This window comes from Nanorana parkeri, unplaced genomic scaffold (genome assembly GCF_000935625.1).
Source record: "Nanorana parkeri isolate BGI_ZX_2015 unplaced genomic scaffold, ASM93562v1 scaffold3069, whole genome shotgun sequence".
Classification (NCBI taxonomy): Eukaryota; Metazoa; Chordata; class Amphibia; order Anura; family Dicroglossidae; genus Nanorana; species Nanorana parkeri.
Window position 1 is genome coordinate 39,972 of NW_017309337.1, and position 15,367 is coordinate 55,338.

Below are 15,367 nucleotides of genomic sequence, written 5' to 3' on the forward strand. Positions count from 1 at the left end.
TATAGAATCTGCCGGCGGCGGCGGAGCCTGTGTGCCGCTTCAATGACGTCCCAGCCTGCATGGCATCAGAGGGGCCCAGGGACCACTATAATTTTCTCACGGACCACCGGTTGGCGACAGTTGCCTTAAAGGACAGGGTTCTACCCTTTTGCAGTTAAAGGAGAATTTATGGGGTGAGTGAAAAATCCCCATAATTTAAGCCGACCTGTGACAGAGAACTGTCACAGGTTCACTCTATTGATCGGGAAGTCAGCGAACACACACCGCCGATCGCTGACTTCCCGCTCCTCTCCCTGCAGAAAGCAGTGACTGTCAGTCACCGCTCCCCGCAGGGATTCTCCCTCTCCGTTTCTCCAGCGCTGACTGGAGGAACATACGGGGAAGGGGGGCAGGCACAGTTTGCTCTACTTCTAGAGAGGCAGAGCCAAACGTCGCAGCCCGCAGGCTGGATCTCGACAGTATTTGTCGGGATTCGTCCTGGCTGTGGCTCTCTCAGCATATAGTGGGCAATAGCCCGCTATATACTGAGTTTTGGAACACTAGGGGACACATTATATGTCCTCCCGTGAGGAGAACTATGGGCAAAAAAGATTGCCCTTATAGTTCTACTTCAAAGCTCACTGGACTAGGTTTATCAGTACCTGTTGGGCCTTTAAGCAGCAGTCATCTGTTTTCTCAGGTTTGCATGCCACCACCTGGTCCTTGCTTTATATGTTTGTGAAGTTTTATCAGATGGCTTTTCAGGCCTTTGTTGAATTGGATTCCCTGGACCTTTTTAGTATGCTATGCTGTGGAAAAGAAATAGAACATTGGCATTACTAACAATGTTATACCAGCAGTTTAAAAATTGGTTTCAGCTGCTGTCTAACATTGGAAGACAGTGTATTGTGTATTAGGCAGACGCATGTTATACAGTATATGGCAAGATTTAGCTTCTCTGCTCTACACAATCTGATATTCTGTGGCAAGGATTTTTTTTTTTAAAGTAATTGGTCAAAAGTGCTACAACCACTTAGTCCAAAAGATGTCACTTGGGCAAGTCAGTGATGGGACTGTTTCAGTACTTCACAGAAAAGCACCCAAATTATATGTATTGTCTCTGATTTTAAAGATGTGTATATATTAAATTTAAATAGATGTGTAACTAGATCTTCTTTACCATCAACCTTTATTGTACATGTATCTGTATTTGCAGATGAATTATCCCAAAAGCTGAAACTTTTGGGAGAGCAGGAAAGAGCTGTTATGTTGGAACTCAAGAGGAAGGAGTGTGAGAAGAGAGGTCTTGAATTTGATGGCCAGATTAATGCCTGGGACATGAGGTACTTTATGAACCAGGTAGAGGAGACCACATATAGTGTGGACCAAAATCTTCTAAAAGAGTATTTTCCAATGGAAGTGGTGACTTCTGGCCTGCTGAATATTTATCAAGAGCTGCTAGGCCTGACCTTTGAGCTGGAGAAGGGTGCTCCTGTGTGGCATGAAGATGTTTCCTTGTTCTCTGTGAAAGATGCAGCAACTGGACAGTTTCTAGGAAAATTCTATCTTGACTTGTACCCTCGGTAAACTACTATGTTTCTTTACATCCTTCTGACTATTATTATGATTTGAATGTATGTATTTTCTGACCATATTCATGTATTTTGTAGTGAGGGAAAGTATTCACATGCAGCATGCTTTGGGCTGCAACCAGGATGTCTTTTACCTGATGGCACAAGACAGATATCAGTGGCTGCCATGGTTGCCAACTTCACCAAACCCACACAGGATGCTCCATCTCTTCTACAGCATGATGAAGTAGAGACATACTTCCATGAATTTGGTCATGTAATGCATCAGCTTTGCTCCCAGGTAGGTATCATTGGAATTCTTTTCTCTGATGTACATTGATTGTGCTGCTTTCTACTTTAACACTTAATGTGTGTCACAGGCAGATTTCGCAATGTTTAGTGGAACACATGTTGAGAGAGATTTTGTTGAAGCACCATCTCAAATGCTGGAAAATTGGGTGTGGGAGAGGCCATCTCTTCAGAGAATGTCAAAACATTACAAGACTGGCGTGCCTATTCCAGAAGAGACTTTGGAGAAGCTTATAAAATCTCGTCTTGCAAACACAGGTATGATGCCCTGATAAGTATCTACTCACTATTTTTGTAATTGCAAGTTGAAATTCACAGTCGTCAAATTTTACTTATAATGGGCATTTATGTAATTTTACTTGTCATGATTGCTGTTTTGATACAATTATTTTTCCCATGTCAATTTTTCATAGATAAGATACTTAAATCTGAACTCCATGCAGATATAGAAATCACAAATAAACACCGCTCTGTATTCATTATACATCAATAATTGTATATTTCAAATACAAGCATTGTAAGTATGGAATTTAAATGGGTATCAGGCACTTGCTGTCCCTGCACAACTGGAGTGTGAGAGTAAGAAGCAGGGATAATCTCTGACTTAAAGGTTAATATTGCAGCGGGAGCTGGTTTTGTTATTTTATCTTTGCTCTATTCATTCTTATCGTTATTTTATCATGCTGGCTTCCCGGCCAATTAGCATGGAGCCAGCCAAACAGCATGGAGCCGGCTTCACGGCCAATCAAGAAGCCGGGCGACGGGTAAAGACACGCTGCCACCTTCCTTCAGCTTATCATTCAGCCTTTTTTCCCTCTTTTCTGGTCAAAGCACACTCCACTAGATTAGTTAGTGCTTTACGGGTTTTTCAGTGCAAGGCATTTGTTTTTCAGATTGCAATGCTGCCACCTGGTTTTCTGTTCACACTTTTCGTTTTAAGTTTGTCTTTAGTAGGTGGATGTTCAGGCCTTGGCGGATATTGGCTTTGGTCATAAAGTGCTTCAGGCGGCACTATAAGCTCTCTTAAGCCCCTTCTATTAACATATTTTTTCTTTTCTCCTGTGCCTGTTAGCTCTTTGTTTGATGTGTCTCCCATCCTGTAGTTGGACTGATTTTGGACATCCCAATGTATCTAAATACTTTCCTGTGTCCCATAATGTATCATTAAACAAAATTGGGTGTTTGTCTTACCAGTAAAATCCTATTTTTGGAGTATATTATGGGAAACGGATATCTCTCCTCTGTCCTTCTCATCCACTCCTATTATGTTTGCTGCAAAACTGAGGCTTGCTGGGAATTATTATACTGGATTGTCCTTACAGCTCTTTTTTGCCAGTGTCCAATCTCTTGAAGGTGGCAGCATAACCCTAATGTTACAGAATACTCTCCTGTGTCCTAGCTTTAATAATATAATGGATATTCTTCCATTATCCTCTATGAACAACTTTTCCTGAACTCCTGCTAGTACTGGACCTTCTTGTGACACAAATCCAAACCTCCTCAGCTTCACAAAACTCCTTCAGTCTCCACACTGCTTCTGAGTGTCTTGCATGATCATCGTTCATCGGAGTTCCCATGGCAGGTTTGTTTCCTTGTCTATAGAAAAGTCCTGTTTCCAGCAATGTTGCCTTGTAGCCTCTCCTGACTCTCCTGCTATGCTCTGAAAAATTATTTTATTTAAAAAGGGGGGGGGGGGGGTGTCCCGCAAGTAATCCTTGACTGCAGAGGATTGTCCCTGATAGTAAGTTAATGGTTAATCTGAAAGGAGTTATGCAAGATAGCTGGCAAAGGTTTGGACAGAGGAGAGCTGTGAAAAACCTAGTTTTAATAGTGAATGATAATGTAATGAGGCCTAAGTGACACTGTTGTGCAAGAGATACAGTGAGGGTGGTAATAGAACTGAGTGCATCCTAATCCATGACAGATTATATTCAGTAACCTTCGTGTAATGTTTAGTGACAAACTATATACAGAGACATCTCCAAGCAGGGCGAGCAGATAAGCAGCAGAACACAGATAGTGAGGAGAGAGAACCTGTTGACAGTTTAGAGACTGGAGGAGAGTGCTGGCAGAGATGTGGGCATTGTTCAGAGGAGGGCTTTGAAAAATACATTGACAGTAGAAATGGGCCCTAAGTGACATGGATGGGCAAAGTAAAGAGCTACAGGCAGGTAGTGGTGATGGAACGGAGTACATCCTTAGTTCCTTGCGTAATAAATATATGGATATTACTGCACTTTTGTAAACAACTGAACATTGAGAATTATGTTCAACTAGAAGTCATCCATGCCACAAAATTGTGCTTCTAAACCAGCTTAGAATGCGGACAGCAAAAGGAGGTTATAAAATGAAAGTATGATCATTTAAAAGCACAGGGTAGCCAGACAAAGCATAAATGCACATTTCATCAGGCACATACGAAATGTACTAAAAATCAATTTGAGCACTTCTGATGCTGGCAAGTGTGCTGAATTATGAGCTGTAGTCGTCAGTAATGCCCAGCAGGTGGCGAAATCTCAATGCTGCTCCTAACCTCTTTGTGACCACAGTGCAACTTTAAAGTTAAAATATAAAATGTCCCTTGCTGTGAGAATGTTATTTAACCTTGCAGTAGAGAACTAGGAATGTGCAACTGTGTATGTCCCCAGTTCTCAGAACTGCTGTCATTCAGACAATTAGTCATAGGGGGCAATTTCTCAAAACTGGACTAGTTGCCCATGGCAACCACTAAGCTTCTCTCTTCGGTTTGTTCAGCTAAGGCCCCGTTCACACTGAGCGATTTATCGCGTGGTAATTCCCGCGATATCGCTGCTATTTACCGCGCTATATCGCTCTCCAATGCATGGCAATGGGGCTCTGTCCGTCGCTGTCGCGGGTCGTGCGTCGCTACAGCAGGACCCTTTTTGGAGCGGATTTTGCCGCGATTCTAGCTTGCTCAATGCAAGCATTTGCGCGACAAACGCGCAATATCTGAATCGCTCAGTGTGAATGGGGCCTTAGATTTAAAAATGAAAGCAGGAAGCTGTCTGCCTTGCACAGCTGCTCCAGATTTTGTCTGCTCTATAAGCTTCATTTATTTCATTGCCGCTTTAGAAAACAAGTTGGTATCAAAATGGTGAGAAATGTTTCGGTGGCTAGCCTGACCCCTTCATTAGACTGATGAGGGTTGGCTAATCTCTGAAATGTTCCTCATCACTTTGTTACAGAAATAAATGAGGCTTAGTCCTCCTCAATGGTAATAATAATGGTAAGTGGCTTTGGCATACAGTTTACACGATCCCTATCTTTATCAATTAAACAGTCTTCTGACCTGCAGCTAGATTGCTACACTTTTTGCAACTGGGTAACAAATGTAAAATAAACATATCTTGAGTGCTCAAAATATCATGGTTACAAGGGATTTAAAGGGCTTTTATGTGTACTTGTGTGTATTAATCTATTATCTTCTTGATGCTTGAAAGATATAAAAAGTTTGCGCGCACAGTGACTAATGGAAAGTATATTACCAATAACAGTAATTTATGTTTTCCACTATGCTCTTTAACCGCACACCCAAGAGAGATGCCAGAAAAATACCATAGGGGATTATCAGCCAAACTCCACCTCCTGATTTTGGTCCACATTTAGTCAGTATTGCTTCACTAAGGTATTGAAGCTTGTCTAAGTAGCCACTTTACAGATGTTGTTTACTGTTGCTGAAGCTGCCACGACGCAAGCAGCAGCGGCTGACCAGGTGGAATAAACTTTTAAAGGAAAACTATGGGGTTAGGGCTTTTCCCCATAGTTCTCCTTCGGGTAACGGGAGGACACAAACTAGCGCCCTCCCGTCACCCTAAGCTCAGTATACCGCGAGCTACAGAGTCAGCTGAGAGTGACGGCTGACTCTGCCTATCTAGAGGCAGAGCCAGCTGTACCCTACCCGGTCCGTTGCGCCAGTCAGCGCTGGAGGATCAGAGCGGGGAGGGGGGAATCCAGCCACTCCCCAGTCACGGCAGAGAGCTGTGACAGGATCGAGAAAGGAGCGAACGCCGGTAGGTGTTCGCTCACTTCCCGATCTACTGAGCCAACCTGTGACAGTCTCATTGTCACAGGTCGGCTAGAACTATGAGGTGAGTGAAAAACACTCACCTCATAGTTCTCCTTTAAGCACTTGGGAGGAGACCTATCAATGACCAGAAAACTTAATGTAGTAATGTAGCCTGTAACTATTGTAGCAGGCTTTTCTTGACATCCAATTTATAGAGACCATCCTCCTTATTTGATGGGCAGGAGGAGTAGAAAAAATTTAAGTTTATCTGGGTATGATGAAAATCAGAGGAAAACTTTAGCAATGTCTTACGACTGTAGAAGGCTGTCTCCCACTCTTCTGGCTAGGAAATGGCAAAGGGAAAGTGATGGGCGCATCTCATTTTCTAAGGACAGGTTTCCCGATGGTAACACCAGTTGACCATTTCAGCCTAATGTGTGTTTAAAATCGCTGCTTGTAGTCTGTCAGATGCTTGTGTGACATGCGTTTCCTATAACAAAGTGTCTAAACAATAACCTTCATGGCCGAATCATCAGGTGCTATTCAAATAATTGCAGATATAAAAATATTAAAACATGCATTTTTAAATGGCCTTAACTTTTTAATATGAAATTCTATTAATTGCGTTTCCACATACTTTTAACTAACATAGTGAGTTCAGGCATTTAGTATTATCCTGTTAAAATAAGAGGGAGTACACTTTCCAGCAGCCATGTCTTGAAATGCTGTTGCTTTGCTACTCTCTGGCCACTGTATGTATTTCACACATTAATGGAACACTGGTTCTTCTGCCACACACTGTGTTTTCCCAGTGGCAGAAGGAGCCATTGGGTGCTACAGAAAAAACAGGTATTCAACCTATCCAAACAGTCAAATACTTGTAGCGGGAAGGGAGCCGCAAAGTGGCCGCCAGAAATGTAAATATATTCCCTCCTTTTTTGCAAGTATGGTTTTAGCTATAAGTGACCCTGTGCTGACAGGGTCCCTTTACAGGAAGGTAGTATACCGCGAGCTGCTGCTCGTGGTATACTGAGACGCCGCAGCTAAAGCGGATCCCGACAATTGTGCCGGGATCCGCCCAGCTGCGTGACTGACAGCTGGCTCTGCCTATCTAGAGGCAGAGCCAGCTGTACCCGCCCCCTCCCCCGTCCAATCCACCAGTCAGCGCTAGCGGGGAGGGGGGAATCCAGCCCCTCCCCTGTCACGGCAGAGAGCTGTGACAGGATCGAGAGATGAGCGAACGCCGGTATGTGTTCACTCACCACCCGATCTACTGAGCCGAACTGTGACAGTCTCATTGTCACAGGTCGGCTAGAACTATGAGGTAAGTGAAAAGAACTCCTCATAGTTCTACTTTTTAACATTTTAATTTCTGTTTTACAGGTCTGCTGAACCTACGCCAGATAGTTCTGGCTAAGATTGACCAAGTGTTGCATACACAAAAGAATGTGGATCCAGTGGATGAGTATAGAAAGCTGTGCACTGAGATTCTTGGAGTTCCAGCAACACCAGGTAAGAGGCATTATAGGAAACTTTTATTTAAATGTTGCTGGGATAAATGCTAATGGTAGCAATGAAATACTAACATTTCCTAAAGAAAGTGCTGCTCCATCCAGTTTTGCTCGCATAACAGAAAGCTGAGGCTTTTGGTTTCATGAATTGGAGGATTAGCCATCTGAATTGTGATATTCCTTTTCATTATAAATCCTTTGACCAAATGCCCTAGGCTATAGTCACATGACCAACACTGGAAGGAACCTGGAACAGAATTTACCTTAGGGAAGGTAAACATTTTGGCCCTTCTATTCTTTTATTATTTAATTTGTATGGTTTATTGTCCCAATAGCACGTATTGTTAACCCTTAATTGGTGAAGTTTTATTAATCCCTAAAATGTTAAGGTTAAGGAACCTCACCACTTCAACTCATCTTGGAGAGGCATCCAGGTAATAAAGGTATTTTGACCTTTTTCATTTTTGAAAAAATGTTTTCCACATAAATATTTGTTTTATCTAAAATATATTCACCCATAGGCTTGAGGTGGACTAGAGCACTAAGGTAAGTAAAAGCACCAGAGGGTGGTTCTAAGGGTGTTATTTGGAATTTAAGTTTTGGACTCCTATTTACCTTAAAAGAAACGGGTTTAAAAAATGATGACAGCTGTCTGTTCGGACCTCTCCTGGAAAAACTACCGTAGTTACCCTGGCCTGGCTGTCTTGCAATGTGTTCAATATGGTGAGTCATGAATCCTGAACACGTATGTAGAGCAGGAGTTATTTAAATTTAATATGGTGCCTCTTAAGTTTGCAAATACGTAGTAGCGATACATAAGTATATTTTTCATTTATTTAAAAGTATTGCATATAAATAATATTTATTTTTTGATCAAGTAGATGGAGTTTCTTTTCACATTTTTGCAAGTCTTAACTGCTTTGCTGACAAAATCCTTTTTACAGAGCTCAGTAGCTTAAAGTGATATTAAACTCTCACAGCTGTTTTATAAAAGTAAATGCAAGTTGAGACTTACTGTAGTCTGTGTGTTCATTCTGTGCAGCCTTTTTTTTTTTTAATCTTCTTTTTTCTTAGTGCTGGCCGTGACATCAGACACATTCTCTTGCTGTGTCTGATGGAGTCTCCCTTCCTGCATTCAGAGGCACGGCAGATGCATAGGTACCCCGATGTGTGGAGGAACGCCTCCTCTTTCGATTGACAATGGCTCTGTGTAAGTGTCTATAGCATTTCAGATGTTTATTTTTCCAAAACCCCCCCCCCCCCCCCCCCCTTCTCTTCTTTTTTTTTTTAAATACATTTTTTTCCAAATTAACAATTTTACATTTTAATTGTTCACTTGCATTGCATTTTATCCACATGTGCAGCGATCAACATGTTACTTTTTTTTATGGATTTTTCACTGGATGTCGTAATGAAAGGGCATTTCAGTGCTGGACATCGTGATTTACTCTTTGTAGGATTGCGTAATAAGGGGTACCATTGTACCCTGTACTCATTACTATAGGCAGGAGGGCAGATATCTGGGGGCCCCCTTATTATAAACGGGACTTCCAGATTTTAATAAGTGCCGTCCCCCGCAGACCCCAACATTCTCTTGGGCACTGGATGTGGGAATGAGGCACTTGTCCTCATTAACATGGGGACAAGGTGCCTTGCCATGGGGGGCCCCAAATTCTGAGGGCATGTAGCCTGGAATGGTCTGGGGGGAGGGGATGTGTGCAGTATACTATATATACCATACTTGGTTAAAAGTACTGGTAATGCTTTTTTTATATATTTTTTTATTTTTCAAACAAACTTTATAATTGGCATAGATTGTGGAGCGATGTAATCGTAATGTTTCTTTGTGGGTCATGCATGCTACTGCGCAACGCGCTTTCCCCCAAATACATCTCCTGTCTGCAATGCACTCGACCGTGCCACACTGTGCAGTGTGTTGTGTTGCAGTTCAAAAAAGAAGCGCATGCAACTTTTTCTTTTTCAAAATTACCTACACCACAATGCAGGGTATTGTGTTCCTGCTCACATAGTTACATAGTATTTGAGGTTGAATAAAGAAATAAGTCTATCAAGTCCAACCTATTGCGTGTATGCATTTATGAGCTGGTGTGTGCATGTATATGTGTCCATGTGTGATTTTTCTCTTAGCAATACCTGTACCCCTGTATGTTATGGTCTCCAAGGAACTCGTCTAGGAGTCTCTTGACTGATTCCACACTCTTAGCTGAAATCACTTCCTGTGGCAGCGAGTTCAGGACCTTAACCGCTCTAACTGTGAAGAACCCCTTGCGCCCTGTGTGGTGAAATTTTTTTTTCCACCAATTTTTGGTGTGCCCTTTGGTCTTTATTACGGAGCTGACCGTAAACAGTTTGTTACTAAGGTTGCTGTCACCCTTGAATAGTTTATACATGAAAATCATGTCCCCCCTTAATCTCCTAACCTCCAATGAGAACATATTTAATTTTAACAACCTTGTTACATAGTTCAGATCCTCGAACCCCTTAATGAGTTTGGTTGCCTTCTTCTGGACTTTTTCCAGCTCAAGGACATCCTTTCTGAGTATTGGTGACCAAAACTGGACCGCATACTCCAGATGTGGCCGAATCAGTGATCTATAAAGTGACAAAATTATAGACTTGTCCCTGCAATACATTCCCTTCTTAATACAAGACAGGACTCTGCTAGATTTGTTTACAGCAGTCTGGCACTGCAAGCTATTCTTCAGTCTGCGGTCTATAATGACCCCCAAATCCTTCTCCGTTTCCGACTTCCCTAGTGGCACACCCATAAGTGTATAGTCCATTTGCCTATTTTTAACGCCAAGGTGCATTACCGTACATTTATCGACATTGAAGTGCACAGTTGAGTGCATTGCGGGCAGGAAGTGCATTGCGGGCAGGAGGTGCATTTGGGGTTCCATTCAAATAGCGTCCAGCAATGAAATCCACATCAATCACAACCTCCAGCGATGAAATCGGCTTCAATCACGATATCCAGCGAAGTAATCTGTGATCCACAGAGGCCATTAAAAAAAAACACATTGATCGGTGCACCTATGGGGGAAAAAAACTATGTAAGTAGACAATTGGCAAGAAAGTAACATTGTTCACTTACAAATACATTATTATTATTATTTTTTTTTTTAAAGTCTATTAAACAATAAACAATTAAAACGCTGTTTTAGAAGACCTATCCTTTTTGTAATGGTTGACTGTGCTATTTTTCTGTAAAGCAACCAGCCAACCAGAATTCAACATAACATGAGAGAAAAAGAAAAGATAGACTGGAGATTGCTCTATGTCTATGTACAAAATAAATAGATTAAAAAAAAGAGCTGGTCTAAAGAGACTGAGACACTTGCACAGAGCCACTGTCAATCAAAAGAGGAGGCGTTCCTCCAGACATCGAGCTGCCTGTCTCTGAATGCAGGGAGGGAGACTCCATCAGCCACAGCAAGAGAATGGAGTCAACTTCAGAACGTAAGTGCCGGCCAGCACTGAGAAGAAAGAAGATTTTAAAGAAACTGCTGCAGAGATTGAAGAGAGACACATAGACTACAGTAAGTCTCATATACCTGCATTCCCCGCTTCGGGGAAATATCAGAGGTCTAAACAGTCCCCTGACATTTCCTTTTTGAAATAGAAAAATACATTTAGGACTAAGAGTCCTCAGTCTTTTTTTCTGCAGCCTCAGCACTCAGTGAATGAAAAGCACCCAGTGAATGAAAAGCACTCAGTAAAGGGGCTTCCCATTCATTCTGAAATTAATGATGGTAAAATATTTACTATCACCAGTTTCTGAATGGGTAGAAGCCTCTTTAGTGAGTGTCTCTCCCCATTGAGAAACTCATGAAAGAACAGGAAGTGATGTAAAGCACTTCCTGTTCATAACTGGGGACACATAGTACTATGTGTCCCCAGTTGTTTACGAGCATTGGAGTGATCACCTGAAAACTGACAGGATGACAGCGTCTCTGCTCTCTCCTCCCCGTGGCTCTTCTCTCCTCCCGCTCTGCCATCCTAGATTGAAAGCGGCTCCCACCCCTGCCCTGCTGCAGGTGTCAATTTCTCCTAGGATTCCTGCTGTCTTAGCCCATACAGGCGGGGGAGAGCAGCGGGGATCCGAGGAGAAGCATGGAGTGGCTCCAGTTGGGGAAGAGATGACAGATGCCGGCAGTGGTGCTGGGGGGGGGGCACCTGGAATTTTCAGCCGCTGATGAGAGCTATTATTTTAAAGGGGACCATCAGGTGAACCCTTCTGGTATACGTTTATGGTCGCTAAAGTGACCATTAGCTTATAGCAGAAGGGTGAAAGCCACTGATGTATGGCAGACTGACGTGGCCAGCTGGAAACAGTTGTGTTCCGCCGTATGCCATACATCAGTGGCAGGGAAAGGGTTAAAGCAGACCTTTTACACTCTTATCAAATTCTACCAATGCATCGCTCTATGTATTATGATTAATAATAACAGACATGTCAGGTGTAAAATGCTGTAATTTTGAAATACTTACACTTGCAGATCATTCACTTCCTGCTTTGAAAGGGCAAATTACTTCAGTTTTTCAAAGCAATGCACACTGGGATTGCTTTGCCATCAGAGCATTGCTGGGAAATCTCATCTGATAAGGCATTTTCCTCCCCTGAGATGATGTGCATGGTCACATGTGCCAGATTTTCAGGAAGTAAATGGAGATCTAGTAACCTGCCCTTTATAAACATGGCCACTGTGAGAAGACTGGGGAAGTAAAGGGAAATCAGGTATGCAAAGAATACAAAGCCAGCAATTTATCTAGAAGTATGTTTTTGTAGATTGTCATTGCTAAACATTTCTAAAGGTGGCTTTGTTGTTATTTTAAAGATATGGGTAAAGGTCCGCTCTATATGTTTCAATCTTTTAATGCCTGTTGTCTACAGGATACAAGAAATAGTACTTGGAATAGGTGCCAAAACATGCAACTTGTTTCAGTAAAGGAAAGATGTTCTTACTATCGTTGCCATCATTTGAGCCTCCACTTTACCTGTGTGCGTGTGAAATGAGATGCTAGCTCTAAACATATAGCTTTTATGTATTATAATATCTGTATGTATAATTATTTTTTTTTTTTATTCATTAGGGACAAATATGCCTGCAACTTTTGGACATTTGGCTGGAGGATATGATGCCCAGTATTACGGCTACTTGTGGAGTGAGGTGTATTCTATGGACATGTTCCACGCACGGTTTAAACATGAAGGAATCATGAGCCAGAAGGTTATTTTTTTTTTATTCTTCAACTCCTCTCTGTTAGTATGTGTGTTCATTCTCCCAATGTAATGACAGACTCATGGCTTTTGTACAACACCAATATGGTGTTTGCAGCGGCAAAATTTCTTAACTTTAAATAAAAGGTTGTGTGCTGTGCAAAAAGTAAAAAAAATAATGAAAGTATATTCTTTGCAGCTGCAGCATGGGAAGGAAGTGTTTTAGGTCCCCCCAACTGAGTGCAGCGGGTGGACCTGTACACTTTACATTAGTGGCAATGAAGACTTGATCAGATTGGTTAACAATCCTTCGTTGAGGTTTATCTACTGAAAATAGGGCTGTCTTGTCACATCTACACGCTTGTACGCTCCCCCTTCCTAGACCCCAGGCTTACCTTGCAGTTCTGAGCCATGGACTAATGCAGGAGGTTAAGAGTGGGAGGAGATTGGCGATCCCCCTGCCCATGTTATCCTCAGCACAGAGTAAACGCGGAAGTGCTCAGCTCACACACATGCACATACATTCACATATGCACAGTTAGAACGCATACAGACAGACTCATTTGTTGGTACCCTTACAGTTCATTGGAAGAATGCTTCATGCCTTCTGAAAAGTATTGAAAGTAAAGAGATCCTTATCCACATGATGATCTCATCCAATTATTGATAAAATGTCCATTCATGGAGGCTTTTTTATATATTGAAGAATGTCGAAGGAAGGCTGTCGACAAGAACACCAATGGAGCCAGTTCATCAAGAACCAGTCGAGATTCGCTCAGTGTGTAGCCACCTTAAGGGAATTAATGTTGGGGGTATTGGATGGAATGGGAGAGCTCCCTGGAACTCCACTAAAATGCCAGGGACCATTCCTGTATAATAAATGCAGAAATCATATGTCATTAGGGGACGGTCAAAAGTTGCTGGTGTGTGACCCATGGTCCCAAATCATCTTAAATTTGGGCATTGTATCTAAGTTTTAGATAGGAAAAAGTTTGACAGCCAGACTTTCGCATGAATTTGTTTTGTGGCCATTAAGACTTGTCTCTAGAGTTTAAATTGGTATTTTGGCAGGCCCTTTGTTTTCAGATAGAGGAGTGCATCCTGCATTGTACAAAGCATTTTTTAACCTGCCTCCATAGATCTTGTACTAAAACTATAAAGATAAAAAAATTATTCTTCTTTCATTGATGTGAAGGGAATGGCCTAAGACTTATAGGCATTTATATACATACAGACCTGGCCAGATTTCATGGTACCATTTGCATGAAAAAAAAACTCACCATTTTCTGAAATAACTTGAAACTGACAAAAGTAATTGGCATCCATCATTTTTTTTTTTATTCAGTGTTTAATGCAATGAAGGCCTTGCTTTTAAACAATTCTAGGGGGTGCAAAAATCTGCCCAGGCCATCTTTATAGAATAAGCAATAAATATCATCTTTCACATAGTCTTCACTTTACTCTATGACATACCAAAGGCCTGTAGGTATACATGAGACAATAGCTTTTTGGCTTGGTGAGTGCAGCACCATTCACCTTGTGATAGTAAAAGTTACAATATGGACAACTTCTGCTATTCTTTAACCTTTTCATACTTCACCATTTGAATCCCAAGTGCCATTATATTACAGCACTGAGATTACACTTGTTAGTCCCAGTGCCATTTTTTTTTTAAATGGCACCTGATCTCTGTTTGTTTAGTCAGCTCCTGAGCTATTGATCTTGCTACAGAGCGCCCAGAAAGAGCTGTGACAAGCAACAGATCAGGGATTTTCCCTGATGTGATCAAGACCCACCACAAAAAAGAAAGTATAAATACATAAAAGCATGGTAGACGTTTGGATATACAGTGCATTCAGAAAGTATTCAGAGCACCTTCACTTTTTTCAATTTTGTTATGTTGCAGCCTGATACTACAGTTGTTTAAATTCTTTTTTTTTCCTTTCTAATTAATCTACACTCCGTACTCCATAATGACAAAGTGAAAACAAAATTTTAGAAATGTCTTAAATTTATTTTTTTTAAAAACGAAATATCACATGTACTTAAGTATTCAGACTCTTTACTCAGCACTTTGTTGGCAATTACAGCCTCAAGTCTATTTGGGTCTGATGGGACAAGCTTTGCACACCTGCATTAGGGAATTTTCTGCCATTCTTCTTTGCAAATCCTCACAAGGTCAGCCAGGTCGGATGGGGACCGTCGGTGGACAGCCATTTTCAAGTCTCTCCAGAGATTTTTAGTAGGGTTCGAGTCTGGCTGGGCCACTCCTAGGACATCCACAGAGTTGTCCATAAGCCACTGCTGTGTTGTCTTGGCTGTGTGCTTAGGATTGTTGTCATGTTGGAAGGTGAACCTTCAGCCCAGCCTGAGGTCCTGAGCACTTTGGAACAGGTTTCCATTAAGTATATCTCTGTACTTTTTGCTCCATTCAGCTTTCCCTCAACCCTGATCAGTTTCCCAGTCCCTGCTGCTGAAAAACACCCCATAGCATGATGCTGCCACCATCATGCTTCACTGTTGGGATGGTATTGGGCAGGTGGTGAGCGGTGCCTGGTTTCCTCCAGACATAACATTTACAATTGAGGCCAAACTGTTCAATCTTGTTTTCATCAGACCAGAGAATCTTGTTCCTCAAAGTTTGAGAGTCCTTCAGGTGCTTTTTTGCAAACTCCAAGCATGCTTTCATGTGTTTTGCACTGAGGAGAGGCTTCCGTCTAGCCACTCT

The 15,367-nt window shown here is 41.9% G+C and overlaps 1 protein-coding gene across 1 annotated transcript in view; it reads left to right on the forward strand.

Moving 5' to 3' along the window:
• The window catches only part of LOC108802730 (thimet oligopeptidase-like), a 61,999-nt gene that overhangs the window by 34,379 nt on the left and 12,253 nt on the right, over positions 1–15,367 (forward strand). The window contains exons 8-12 of the mRNA XM_018574584.1: positions 1,196–1,562; positions 1,650–1,851; positions 1,931–2,117; positions 7,270–7,398; positions 12,513–12,649. Of these exons, the coding sequence (XP_018430086.1) occupies positions 1,196–1,562; positions 1,650–1,851; positions 1,931–2,117; positions 7,270–7,398; positions 12,513–12,649 (1,022 nt within the window). The remainder of the gene's footprint in view (positions 1–1,195; positions 1,563–1,649; positions 1,852–1,930; positions 2,118–7,269; positions 7,399–12,512; positions 12,650–15,367) is intronic.